General features: G+C 43.2%; 1 protein-coding gene across 1 annotated transcript in view; it reads left to right on the top strand.

Annotated features, from left to right (window-relative positions):
* Positions 1-14,658, top strand: part of ACER1 (alkaline ceramidase 1) — a 75,823-nt gene that overhangs the window by 43,321 nt on the left and 17,844 nt on the right. The window contains exons 3-4 of the mRNA XM_073600093.1: positions 10,810-10,924; positions 11,137-11,275. Coding sequence (XP_073456194.1) covers positions 10,810-10,924; positions 11,137-11,275 — 254 coding nt within the window. The remainder of the gene's footprint in view (positions 1-10,809; positions 10,925-11,136; positions 11,276-14,658) is intronic.

Raw genomic sequence — 14,658 nt, 5'->3', positions numbered from 1 at the left:
TAGTCGTGCACTCCACAAATCATGCCTTTATGGAAGAGTGGACAGAAGAAAGTCATTGTTTAAAGAAAGCCGTAAGAAGTCCTGTTTGCAGTTTGCGAGAAGCCATGTGGGGGACACAGCAAACATATGGAAGAAGGTGCTCTGGTCAGATGAGACCAAAATTAAACTTTTTGGACTAAAAGCAAAACACTATGTGTGGCGGAAAACTAACACTGCACATCACCCTGAACGCACCATCCCCAACGTGAAACATGGTGGTGGCAGCATCATGTTGTGGGGATGCTTTCCTTCAGCAGACACAGGGAAGCTGGTCAGTGTTGATGGGAAGGTGGATGGAGCGAAATACAGGGCAATTTTAGAAGAAAACCTGTTAGAGTTTGCAAAATACTTGAGACTGGGGCGGAGGTTCACCTTCCAGCAGGATAACGACCCTAAACATACACCTAGAGCTACAAAGGAATGGTTTAGATCAAAGCATATTCATATGTTAGAATGGCCCAGTCAAAGTCCAGACTTAAATCCAATTGAAAATCTGTGGCAAGACTTGAAAATTGCTGTTCACAGACGCTCTACATCCAATCTGACAGAGCTTGAACTATTTTGCAAAGAAGAATGAGCAAAAATGTCACTCTCTAGATGTGTAAAGCTGGTAGAGACATACCCAAAAAGACTTGCAGCTGTAATTGCAGCTAAAGGTATTGACTCAGGGAGGCTGAATACAAATGCACCCCACACATTTTTCACATATTTATTTGTAAAAAAAAATTGAAAACCATTTATAATTTTCCTTCTATTTCCCAATTATGTGCCACTTTGTGTTGGTCTATCAAAAAAAATCCCAATAAAATACATTTACATTGGAGGGGGCGTGTCCGGATGTGAGCGGAGACAGACGAGAGAGAGAGGAGCTCCAGGAATCCTGATCTAAATCCTTAGCCATCTGAGCACTAAAACACCTAAATCCAGCTAATTTACCTGCCAGCCTGTCCCTCTACTTACCCTGCTGCAGCCTGTGTCTGTATTGGGCAGGATCCGTCCGTGACCGGCCAGAGAGACACGGTTCCCGCACATTGGCGGCCGCCGCCATCTTCCCGGCCTACATCCTGATGGAGAGAGCTGTTTCCGGCCTAGTGTACCTGGTGGGGTCCGGTGATCCATGGGGCCACTGAGATCACCCATCGCAGTCGTGGCCTGGTCCGGCCTGATGCGGCAGAAGCCTGCCGCCCTATGCTGCTGGCCCGCGGAGGAGTGCCGCGGCCGACCTCACCTGTAATACAGGGCGCGGACGCTGTGGCCCTCAGCTACCCCACCATCCTGCCAAGACCAGATAAGTGCCAGGTGGAGTCAGCCTGTGAGGGCTGGAGGCAGAGTCCAGGGGCCCAGCAACATCCACATTCTCCTGCCTCCATCCCAGCTCTCTGGAGGTAGCCCTCAGTTACTCCATCATACTGCCAAGAACTGTTCAGTGCTAGGTGGAGACTGCCTGTGAGGGCTGGCAGCATTGTCCAGGGGCCCAGCATCATCTACATCCTCCTGCCTCCATCCCAGCTCTCTGGAAATAGCCCTCAGTTACCCCATCATCCAGCCATGAACGGTTCAGTGTTAGGTGAAGACTGCCTGTGAGGGTTGGCAGCCGTGTACAAGGGCCCAGCATCCTCCACATCCTCCTGCTTCCATCCTGGCTCTCTGTTCCGATCCCCTGCAACGAGTGGCATCCTAGCTGGTGGACGGCAGCAGTGTGATCGGGGGCACTACCTGATTCCTTAGATGCCATCCAAAAGGCGATCGACAAAGAAACAGCCGCCTCCCAAGACACAGAGCTCTCCAGCAGGGACACGTGCGACGGCCATCGCACCCATCGCAGTGTAGAGCGAGCCACGGCCATACAAACAGCCCTGCAGCTTCTAAGGGACATGGAGCAGAATGAAGGAGACCCGCAGTAGCCCTCTGGTATGGAGCAATCAGCAGCTACTGCCTCCACTGCAGCCATCCTGGCGGCCATTGAGGAGAGTAAAACCATGGCCATGGGGAGGATAGATACACCGGCCATGGAGTGTGGCCTTATCCGCCAGGACATGGACAAGTTTAGAGGCTGTGTCACTGCTGCTGAGAATCGCATTTCAGATATTGAGGATACTGCGGTTACCACCTCCCAGAATGTCGCTGACCTGCAACGCACAGAAAAGCCCTGATGGTGCGGTCTGAAAATAGACTGCGCTGCAATAATGTGCGCGTGGTGGCCCTTCCTGAGGGTGCGGAGGGCTCACATCCAGCCAGCTTTGCTGAAAACTTTAAAGAAATCCTTAATTTACAGCGAGTCTCCTCAGCATACATTGTGGAGCGCGCTTATAGGGTCCCCACCAGGCCAAGACTGCAAGGCGCCTTGCTCAGACCATTCCTGGTGAGGTTTCTAAATTACCAGGATAGAGATCTCATCCTTGCTGAAGCCCAGAAGAAACCACAGCTCTGGTTTGAGAATACGACCCTGCATTTTTTCCCGGATTTTTCCCGGGAGCTGCAGAGGCGCCGTCGCACGTTCGTGGAGCTTCGGAAGAGGCTCCGGGAAAAGGGACTCACATATAGTATGCTATACCCAAGCCAGCTCCGTGTTGAACACCGGGGCTCTGTGAAATTCTTTGAGGTCTCCTCAGATGTCTCAGATTGGCTGGATACCTTGGATTGAAGTGAATCATTATTTATTGTTTGTTACATTCTGTTTGGGCTGGGTTGTCACCCTCTTTTTTCCTGTTGCTGGAGATAAGGCCCTTTTTTTTTTTCTTTCTTTTTTGCTTTTTACCACAATCTGGTGCAGTGAAGGTTGATTGTACACTGGCGGGCACATATGCTTTGACTATAATCCTATCCCAGGTTATCCTTCATAGTGGGTTTAATGGTGGTGTGCCTTGCCAGGGGATGCATATGTACAGACCTTGTTTTTTCTGCACAAAACATTCCCTTCAAGATGTTGCAGCTGCTTGGTGCTTCATGGCTACAATATGCATGGAGCCGGATTCTCTCTCTGCAAAGAGTACTCGCAGAAGGCGTGTAGTGCCAGTACTCACCCTGTTGACATTTTTGTTCCTTCCTAAGGGACATATGGAATAACTCAATAAGACAATATTCCATTTTTGGTTTTTTTTGGTTTTGGGGATCAAGTCTGCTGGCTGATGCAGGGTTTGTGTTGGGTTTTTTTTTCTGTTTTCTCCCCCATTTTTTTAAGCTGGCAAGACAGGGAACTGTTCTGGAGTGAAGTTTGGTGGGGTTTTTTTGGTGGTCGTGGGGGACACTCAGAAACAGGCTCCACCAAAACGTAATGTTTGTAGGTGGGTAAATGATTTTCTTCAGCATACTGTGTGGCTCTGTGTGCCTCTGGACTTCACCTGTGCTCCTAGGCCTCCATCTTGTGGCAAATTTCTGAATTACAGTCATGTCCTTGAATATTAGAATCATCTCCTGGAATGTCAGGGGTTTGAATTCAAAATACAAGAGAGCTTTGGTGCTGAAATGTTTGCAGGCCCAACATCCCCACATAATGTTTTTACAGGAAACTCATTTACTAGGCAACAAAATTCTGGCCATGAAACGTCCCTGGATGCACAGAGCCATACATGCCACTTATTCGTCTTATGCTAGAGGTGTGTCTATCTTGTTGCATAAGTCCTTACTCTGCTCCATAGAAACAGTGATTACAGATCCTGGGGGCAGATACTTAGTAGTAATAATTGAAGTTTATTCCCACAGGTTGGCCCTGGTAAATGTATATATTCCCCCTCCTTTTACAGGGAATATCCTGTACGAGGTGTTGGAGAAATTGGCATCTCATGCTCTATTCCAGTTACTGGTGGCTGGAGATTTCAATAATATTCTTAACTATACATTGGACACGTCCAATCCACACAGGGCTCCAAACCATGACTTGTCGCATTGGGCGGAAGCTGTAGGTCTCACAGAGATCTGACGGTGGAAGCAACCCACGGACAGATGCTATTAATATTTGTCCTTGGTACATGCTTTGTTCTCCAGAATAGACCTGGCATTCTCCAGTGGGACATTATTGCCGCTGGTGGCTGGGGCGTCCTATCTTCCAGGGGGCTTATCGGATCACACCCCACTTCAGATTACCTTGCAATTAGGCTCCCAGAGCTCAAGGAGAGTTTGGCGTTTGTCTCCTAGATGGATTGGGGAAACCACTGTGGAGGAGATGCTGAAACTGCACATTGATACATTTTGGCAGATTAACGAAGGATCAGCTATGGTACACGCTGAGTGGGAGGCCTTCAAGGCCACCGCTTGAGGGGTATACATATCAGCCATAAGTGCAGAATAGTGTGGAAAAGCAACTTCAGGACAAGGAACAAGAATGCGCTAAGGCACATGCTGATTCACCTTCTCCTGACACGTTGACTCAGTTGCAGTTCGCATGGAGGAATTTGTCTCTCCATTATCAGGATATGACTACTTGCCAGCTGCAAAAGAGTGCAGTGAGAGTTTTTGAAAAAGGAGATAAAAATGGAAAACTATTAACTCTCCTGACGGCAGGGGACACATCCCCAACAGTGGTTCCCTGCATACTGTCTCTGTCCGGACAACTATTGAGAGACGGGGAGGATATAGTACGGGAGTTTGTATCCTTCTATAGGTCTTTGTACCCCCCTATAGATTCATATGACACTGGTGACCTTAGGGACACATTAGGGACCCTACAGTTGCCTGAGCTGCCGGAGGAATCTAGCAGTTTTCTGGATTCAGGGAGGAGGAGGTAGTCTCCACAATAGGGTCATTTCCTAGTGGTAAGGCTCCTGGACCTGACAGTCTGCAAATTGAGTGGTACCGCCCTTACTCAGAGACCTCCCCCTCTCCTTTTATGAGGCTCATATTGTATTATTGGCTAAGCCAGATAAAGACCCACTGCAGTGTTTGTCATATAGACCCATCTCTTTATTAAATATGGACTTCAAAATACTGACCAAACTGTTAGCTACTAGACTTATGTTGGTCCTGCAGTTGGGCCCAGATATTTCTAGCGGTGCAATACTGGTCTTTCTAGATCTGGAAAAGGCCTTTGATTCTGTGGATTGGAATTACATGAGGGTGGTACTGGAGGTATTAGGTTTCTGTCCTCAGTTCCGGAAATAGATCGACATTCTATATCATTGCCCCACAGCAGCCATGAAGTTAAACAATATGTTATCCAAATTTTTTCCAATATATGGGGCACTCACCAAGGATGCCCTTTATTCCCGGGTCTTTTCTCTATCATGGTCGAACTCTTGCCAGCTGCCTTGCGAGCCTCTGAGGAGGTACAAGGGATAACGGTGGGTAACTTGACCGAAAAAATGGCACTGTATGCGGATTATATGGTTCTTTTTTTTGCGAGACTCCAAAAATTCCCTGTCAGCAGCTTTAGACATCCTAAATTCCTTTGCTCACTTTTTGGGTCTGAAAGTCAACTGGGGAAAATCCCAGATTCTCTCACTCAGGACGCCATCCCCCAGATGTGAGATTCCCGCAGATTGTCCCTTGCAGAGGGTAGAGGTGATCAAATATCTGGGGTTACATATCTCCAACTCCATATCAGACTTTATTGCTTTGAATGTCGATCCACTTTTGACTAAACTAAAATCCAGACTGCAGGCATGGCAGAATCTACCTCTGACACTCATAGGTAGGGTAAACTTAGTGAAAATGAAATTTTTACCTCTGTTTTTATATATATTTCAGAATTCCCCTGTTTGGATACCGAGATATATATTCAAAAGAATAGATCAGCTCATAACGACTTTCCTGTGGCAGGGGCGACACCCCCGAATTAAACTCCGGGTGGTACAACTGCTGTGGAAACAAGGGGGATTGGCGGTCCCGGACTTTCACAGATATTTCTTAGCGGGTCAGCTAGTATTCGTACATAGGTGGTTTACTATAGCTGAGGATGACACTGCCAATACACTAGAGGCGGCTGTTGTTGGTTCATATGAGGCACTGACACATCTCCCGTATCGGGGTGTCAGGGCTCCGTATAGACTCATGATATCCATGCGTGCAACCAGTAGGGCATTGGTAGCAGTGACCAAGATGGGTATCGCTTCTGAGATTTCTCCTCACACACCACTTTGGAAGAATCCTAAATTAACACACTTCTACAAGCACCCTGATCCAATCATCTGGACTAAATTTGGTGGTATTAAGACGCTGAAAGACATAGTGGGTGGTGGGAAACTTCTACAGTTTGATGCCCTGAAAACTAAGTTTAATCTTCCCAACACTCAGTTGTTCCGTTATCTTCAGCTCAGATATGCATACAATGCCCAATTTGGAGATATTGGTATTACCCTGAAAATGAGTGATGTTGAGTCTTTACTGAGGGAGGACACTTTGGACAAGGCCCTGTCTACAATATATAAACAACTGTTCGGTGAGGGAGGAGATCTCCTTGCAAAGTGTAGGGCGGTGTGGGGTGAGGTGTTCCCCCAGATGAATGGGAATGACTGGGATGATGTATGGGACATTAATTTTACTAACTCATTCAATTTACTCATTCAATTTAAATTCCTGCATCGCATATATCTTACTCCAGCTAGATTGGCTAAGATGTTCCCTACCCGGTTGTTCTTGAAGAATGGAAAAAGATAGATGGTGCAATATGTTACATAGTACACAGTAGGTGAGGTTGAAAAAAGACACACGTCCATCAAGTCCAACCCATGTCACCAACTTGTTCATTCTAGAAGACTTTTTTGTTGTGGGGTGTATTCATGTAAAACTGAAGATTTTGTAATCTAAGTTACATTATTAACCTTACTTTCATGTAATGAGCTTAACAAATGTTCTATAAAAATCAGTTTTGTCAAAATTTTGAAAATTGTTCTCATGTTCATTGAGATATTGATTAAAATCTTATTTTTTTATGTAAAGTATATATAGTATAGTAGGCATCTACCTCTCCACCAGATGGGATTTCTATCGTTAATATGAACCTGTGCCCTGACAATGTGCATTAAAAGCCATATTACTTTTTTGAAATAGAGTTTACAAAAAATGATATGCTGACAAAACATTGTATTTTTGTTACTATTAATATTATTGTGTATCTCTGTTTATGTGTCTATAGCATTTACTCACAATTGTATAGCACATTCTGATCATATTCCTAATATTTACTTTCAATACTATAATTTGTTCAGATGATACATTTATAAATGATAAATTTAAACTGGAGGTTACCAACCAGTCAATTACAATCTACCTGTCAATCACAGCTATGCGATAGATAATCTGTGATCCTGCCTTGCTGCCAGCCCTCAGATCAGAGTGGCAATGTGAATACAGAGCCAAGAGAAATCCTAGGTTCCTACTCAGCTCTAAGGTGTGATATGACACAGCTAGGGGGAGACCTGAGAGGTCTCTGCAGTGTGCCACTGCATTTGAGGTCTGGTGAGTGAATTTCCACAGAGGGAGGGGGAAATTTGTGCTTTGTCTCTGACCCCTACATTTATTACTGACCCCCTGTTACTTACTATTGACCTCAGAACTCTGTATTATTTGCTACTGACCGCTGCACTCTACGTTACTTACTCCTGACCTTTGCACTGTGTGTTACTTACTACTGACCCTGAACTCAGCATCACTTATTACTAACCGTTAAACTCTGCATTATTTACTACTGACCCATGAACTCTGCCTTTCTACTTACCCCTGAACTCTTCAAATAGGCCTTCATTACATTTTTAATTGAGCCTTGCTAAAAAAGCTTGCTGTACCCTGGTGACATTTTGTTTTTCTTCCATGCTGTTCAGGTATATCTCCATCTTTCCAGGGTTGCCTACCCCCACTGTAGACTTTGCGCCTTTTTGGCAACTATTTTCAAAGTGGATGTGGGTTAGTTGAAGAATGACTGTCTTGTAATAGCCTTATTTAGGCAATCAATTCACTTGTCTATCACAGTCAGTGTCTTTTGTCAATCTGTCTATTCATCTCAGTCTAGGCCCGCCTTTTTCAACCAGGATGCCAAGGCACCCTGGAGTGCTGTCTGGACTCTTCAGGGATGCCTTGGCAAAATGCCTAAAAATTGCTCCAAATTGCCCAAAAATTGTGTACAAGCCAACAGGTGGATCAAAATTGCTTTTTTGTCATCCAAAGCCAAAGGTTTTTATTGTGCAACCTTACAACCTTGGTTACCAGGCTGGTCAGCCGCCAGCGTCCTAACTACCACTGACATCTTTGGTTGATAAGAAGGACATTGGGTACCTGCACAGACTCTGTTTGACCCCCCATCCCTCTCTGTCAGCACTGGGGTGATATTAGCTTTGTGAGGGGAAAAAAAAGAGGAAGAAATGCTGGAATAGTCAGCACCAGGGTGCAAAAGTATTTGCTTTAAAATAAAAAAATCACCTCCTAACGTTGGGTGTTTTACATGTGTGGACGCTGCTGCATTATGTAAAATTATTAGTTTTGTTATTTACATTTCAGAAGGGGGTGCCTCAAGATCGTCCATAATTTTAAAGGGTGCCCTGACTGGAAAGAGGTTGAGAAACCCTGGTCTAGGTTACAAGAAGGTCACAATTTGTTTCAGACTTGATCTATCATAATGACATAACAACATCAATAGTAGTAGTATGAGGGCTTTCCAAAAAAACATTCCACTTATATTAAGTCAGGTGTCCCCGCACTAAGCTGTTGTATTTTCTTTTTTATTTAGATCTGAAACAAAATCTCATTGTGTGTGCTATTTATGAGTGCTAACATTAGGAGAAATGTACCTGCTGCAGTAAATGATTCATTACATTAATATCTACCTTGGAGTCATATGATTTTCATAGATACACTTGACACAGAGCCTTTTCAATTTGTGGAAATCAAAGGACTCTAAGGTGAATCTAAAATCCCTATAACCTACACTGGATGAATTATACACATAGGTATAATAATATTATTATATTTTTATGTTATTTTATGCAAACTGTTGTACTTGCATAAAGCTATGGCCTTTCAGTGCTTAAAGAGGAGCTCCAGGCTCCTTCAGAAAAAAATTAAAAGTCAGTAGCTAAAAATACTGTAGCTGCTGACTTTTAATATTAGAGCACTTACCTGTCCAGGCATCCAGTGGTGTCCTCACCCATGGCGATTATTCAATCGGCTATCAGGTGCTGGCGCTGCCATATTGACTAAGGGGGAGTTGGCAAACCATCGAATGCGATCTACCCATCAACCGTGGACTGGTGATGAGTAGATCACATCCATTCCTTGCTGACCCCTGAAACCTGGACAGGAGCAGGGGCAGCATTTACTGGAACCGATCCCCTTTCATCCGGCAGCAGCTGAAAGCCTGCTTCTCCTCCTCTCCCCCCACCAACATTCAGCAGCTACCAGAGTAAAGGGGATTGTGTGCTCACTGCCCTGCTGACACCAACCTCTGCCCTACTGACACCATCCTTGGCCCTACTGACACCAACCTCTGCCCTACTGACACCATCCACTGCCCTACTGACACCATCCACTGCCCTACTGACACCAACCTCTGCCCTACTGACACCAACCTCTGCCCTACTGACACCATCCACTGCTCTACTGACACCAACCTCTGCCCTACTGACACCAACCTCTGCCCTACTGACACCATCCACTGCTCTACTGACACCAACCTCAGCCCTACTGACACCATCCACTGCTCTACTGACACCAACCTCTGCCCTACTGACACCATCCACTGCTCTACTGACACCATCCTTGGCCCTACTGACACCGTTCACTGCTCTATTGACTAACACCATCCACTGCCCTACTGACAACAACCTCTGTCCTACTGACACGTCCACTGCGCCTCTACTGACTGACACGGTCCACAAGGTACCAAGGTGACAAGGTAGGCTAAATGTATATTTTTACAGTGACATTTGTTTTATTATATTTATTTAAAAATGTCATTATTTAGTTAGGCTAGTTAAATTCCTAGATCACCACCTCTCAAAAGTTGCCTACCCCTGATCAGTGTATCAGAAGATACTGTTGGCTGTCCATAAATGTTATCTAACAACAGTAAAACCCTTCATATACAATATTTATACACAAAAGCACAGTTGCCCACTGTTCAGTTAGGATATTTAACCCATTAGAAGGGTTTACCTTTTTAACCACTTCCAGTCTGGGTCAATTCTGACATCCCTCTCTTATATGTAAACATTTTTTTTTTTTGCTAGAAAACTACTTAGAACGTCTAAACATTATATATACTTTTTAAGCAGAGACCCTAGAGAATAAAATGGTGGGTGTATTTTTATGTTACACAATATTGTTTGGTTAAATATAAAAAAATGTTACAATGAGTAAAGATACCAAACATGTCACGCTTTAAAATTGCGTCCGCCCATGGAACTTTTTTAAGCTACAGTAGCTAAAAATAGCGATAGGCGACACTTTAAAAGCCTTTACATGTAACCAGTTTAACATTACACAGGAGGTCTGGCTCTGAAATTATTTGTGAGGATACCTCAAATGTGTGGTGCTATCGGCATTTAAATAGGCGTGCGCCAACCTACATGCGTGTTCACATTTGCGTATGAGCACGGGGCAACGGAGGCACTAGAATTACTTTTACTTTGTAGGGAATCGCCAGCAGAAGAAAATAATACCTCTATCATTGCTGCAGTGATGACCGAGATATCACCCCTCCCATCCGAGGACATTTATATATGTACAGGAAGTGGTTAAAACCATATCTGTTTATTTACATTAAATATGCTAATAAACTGAAGAGTGAAAGAACATTGTGCATTTACCATTTAAGTATTTAATATTTTGTACAATTACTTGCAGGTCAGTAACATTTCCTTCCTGTTTGTGGGCCCCCTTATGATGTACCTGTTACACCCATATGCCTGCAGAAGGACACTGATGGTTCACGGAGTCTGGATCTTGTTCACCGTGATTGGTATGATTGCACACATGCTTGTTTATGTGTGTCTATATCGATATGTATGGAGTATATAAATCACATATTTTTTTTTGCTCTAGTATCTTTCAACCAAACAACCAAGAAGTTTATTGTTCCGACTGAGAATTTACTACTCACTGTATATTTTTAAATATGTTTTACCATCCTAGTAAGATAGGATTCAGTAATAACACGTTTTTCTACTTTAGGTCTCTTCTCCATGTACTACCACATGACCCTTAGTTTCTTCGGCCAGTTACTCGACGAGATCTCCATTTTGTGGGTTATTTGTCTTGGTTATTCTATATGGTTTCCCCAGACTCACTTCCCCAGATTCATCACAAACAGGTAGGACTAATGCAATGTTTATCCATGTACACCTCAGGTCTGTCTTTGTACTGGTAGTCAGTGGTGGCTGGTGATCAATTTTCTTGGGGGGGTGCAGCCTGCAGTGCTCTGCGTCCTGAGCCCACCCTTTTTAAAGCCAATTAGAGCCTCTGGCTCTAATCATGTGCTTCTAAAAAAAAAAAAAAACCCATTGGAATCCATGCATCCGGCACCCTGCATGTAGATTAGGGACCGGACGCATGGATTAGGGGGGCGGCGCCCCTGCGCCCTGCATGAGCGGCCACCACTGCTTGTAGTGTATTATTTCCCCTTTATACAGTATCTTTTACTGCTCCTCTTTCCTCCAAGGCTGTGTCTGTACCGTGTCCTCCCATGTGCGATGGTGTCTTCTGCAGCCTAAAGTCTTGTTTTCTTTTTCGTTTAAAATTAACAAACATGTGATACTTAGTGGTTTTGCACAGAGCAGCCCAGATCCTCCTCTTCTCGGGTCCCTTGCTGGTGCTCCTGGCCCCTCCCTCCTGCCAAGTGCCCCCACAGCAAGCAGCTTGTTATGGGGGCACCCGAGCCGATGCTCTGTGTGTCCATGCAGACAGGGAGCCACAGCTCAGCCCAGCCCCCTCTCTCCTCATTGGCTCACTAACTTTTATTGACAACAACGGGAGCCCATAGCGCCTCGCTGCTGTCTCAACCAATGAGGAGGGGAGTCCCAGACAGCTGAGACTCTCGTGCAACATCGCTGGATCGAGATGGGCTCAGGTAAGTATTAGGGGGGCTGAGAGGGGCTGCTGCACACAGATGGTATTTTATCTTAAAGCAAAGAATGCACTAGGATAAAAAACCTTCTGATTTTACAACCACTTTAACTGCTTTTGCCTCATGTGTGACTGAGTCTGGTGTCCTTTTATGAAAGTGCGGTAAAATACCGCTTTTCAGTTCTCAGGCATTCTCAGAGGAGATCGCTCTCCTCTGAGTGCCTGTTTATGAAAGTGTGTAGATCGCTTCTCATGTTGAGTTGAGGAGCGATCTACAAACGCCGGGAACTCCTGAGAATGGCTCATCTCACTGTAATCTCGTGTGATATAGCGGGATTACAGTATGAGGAACCATAAAATACAAAGTGTAACACAAATCAGCACACATTATTACCCAACATATTTATAAAATAATAAAGTTAAATTCCCCCTACACAATATACATTAACCTAATTATAAAAAAAACATTGTTTTTATCAATATTTAAAGATCATACATGTCCCTATTTAAATGTGAATGGTGTATAGTAAATGAATGTAATGCACATATGTAATGCAGCTATACACCATTCATATAAATGCAAAATACATTTATAATCATTAAAAAATAATTTTAATAAAGTATACAAGTATAAATATTTATTAATAAATTAAAACAAAATATATTTCATAATTGCTAAACATAAAAATTGATAAACTGGTGCGATGCGAGAACACTGCGAATCCACTGCGGGTTCCCGCATCGCACCGACTCGCATGTCAGTTCACACTGCCATATGCGAATCGCTGGGGAGTGTCAATACATTGTTAACGACACCCCCAGTTCAGCTTGCATATCGCACTGCGAACTGACAGTCCGGACATGCGATCCGATTCTGGTCCGAACAGAAAAAAGGGTCCTGTGCGTGTTTGCACCGAATGCGGTGTGATATCAGCCATACTATCTGTACAGCTGATATCGCAACGCACAGACATTGCATGTAATGTGAATGGCAGTGTGCTGCGAATTACATGCGATGCCTGTGCGATGTCCGGCATCGCACAAGTGTGAACTGGGCCTAAAAGTTAACACCCCCAAATCAGTTCGCATATCGCAGTGTGATCTGCAAACTCGGACAGTAATCGAATCGCATGGGTGTGAACACCCATGCGATCCGATTCTGCTGTGGACCAAAAAAAGGGTCCTGTAAGAGTTTGGTCCGAGTGCAATGCAAATTTAGCAATACTATCTGTATGGCTGAAATCGCATTGCACAGAGATCGGATGTGATTTTGCACTGCAGTGCGGTGCGAATCACGTCCGATCTCGGACACCGCAGCAGTGGGAACTGGCCCTAAATCATATTGCATTTGCACCAAAATGGTACAGGACCCTTTATTTGGTCCGCACTGGAATCGGATCGCATGGGTGTGAACACCCATGCGATCCGATTCCTGCACCATTACATAGTTCGCACTGCGATCTGTGAAATGATCTGGGGGTGTCATTAACTTTACATTGACGCCCGCAGTGGTGCGCAGATGTCAATGTAGGTGCGATGTGAAAACCCACTTAGGAATCACGCTGGTTCACGCATCGCACAAGTGTGAACCCAGCCAGAGACGTGAACATCTAAAAAAAATATATACATATATAGATATATATATCTATATATATATATATATATATAGATATATATATCTATATATCTATATATCTATCTATATCTATATATAGATTATATACTGTATATATATATATGTAAAAATATATATAATAGATGTATCTATATATAGATATATCTATAGATAGATATAGTCTATATATATCAATAAATATCTATTTATCTATATATATATATATATATATATATATATATAGATATATACATATCTATATCTATATCTATATCTATATATATCTATATCTATATAGATATATATACGTATATATATCTATATATCTATATATATCTATCTATATATATCTATCTATCTATATATATCTATCTATATATATATATATATATATATATATATATATATATATATATATATATATACATATATGTATATATATATATATTATATTATATATATATATATATATATATATATATATATATATATATATATATATATATATATATATACACACACACTATAAATTCCTATCTGCTGGTTTTGGGGTGTGTACTTTCTCCAGAATATCAGCCAGTTTCAGGCTTCTCACTCTGATTCTCCACTTCTGAAATGGTGAATCAGAAAGTGAGAATTCTGCCACAGATCGCCAGTGAGGTGCTGAGATGGCACCTTCATAAACTGGCCGTTTCTGTGAAGTCAGTTACAAATTCTCACTGTGCTGAGATAATCTGCGGAAAACATGTTCTCCGCTGATTATCTCAGTTTCATAAACTGGTAATGAGCTGAGATCAGCGGTGAGACTCGGGATCGCTGCTGATCTCAGTTTCATAAAAGGACACCTTTTTGCGGTCTCTTATCACCTCAACTCCTATGTGTGACTGGGTCCTCTGCAGCTTCTAAATCTAGATATACACTAGAAGAATTTTGTTTGACATTTTTCATTGTAGGAATATTGGTTAGTGGGGTCAAAACCACATTCGTTTTTGACTGTAGTGACAAGAAAATGTTAA

This window comes from Aquarana catesbeiana, linkage group LG01 (assembly GCF_042186555.1).
Source record: "Aquarana catesbeiana isolate 2022-GZ linkage group LG01, ASM4218655v1, whole genome shotgun sequence".
NCBI classification, from domain to species: Eukaryota; Metazoa; Chordata; class Amphibia; order Anura; family Ranidae; genus Aquarana; species Aquarana catesbeiana.
The sequence above is the reverse complement of the archived record's forward strand: the minus strand, read 5'-3'. Positions and strand labels throughout refer to the sequence as shown.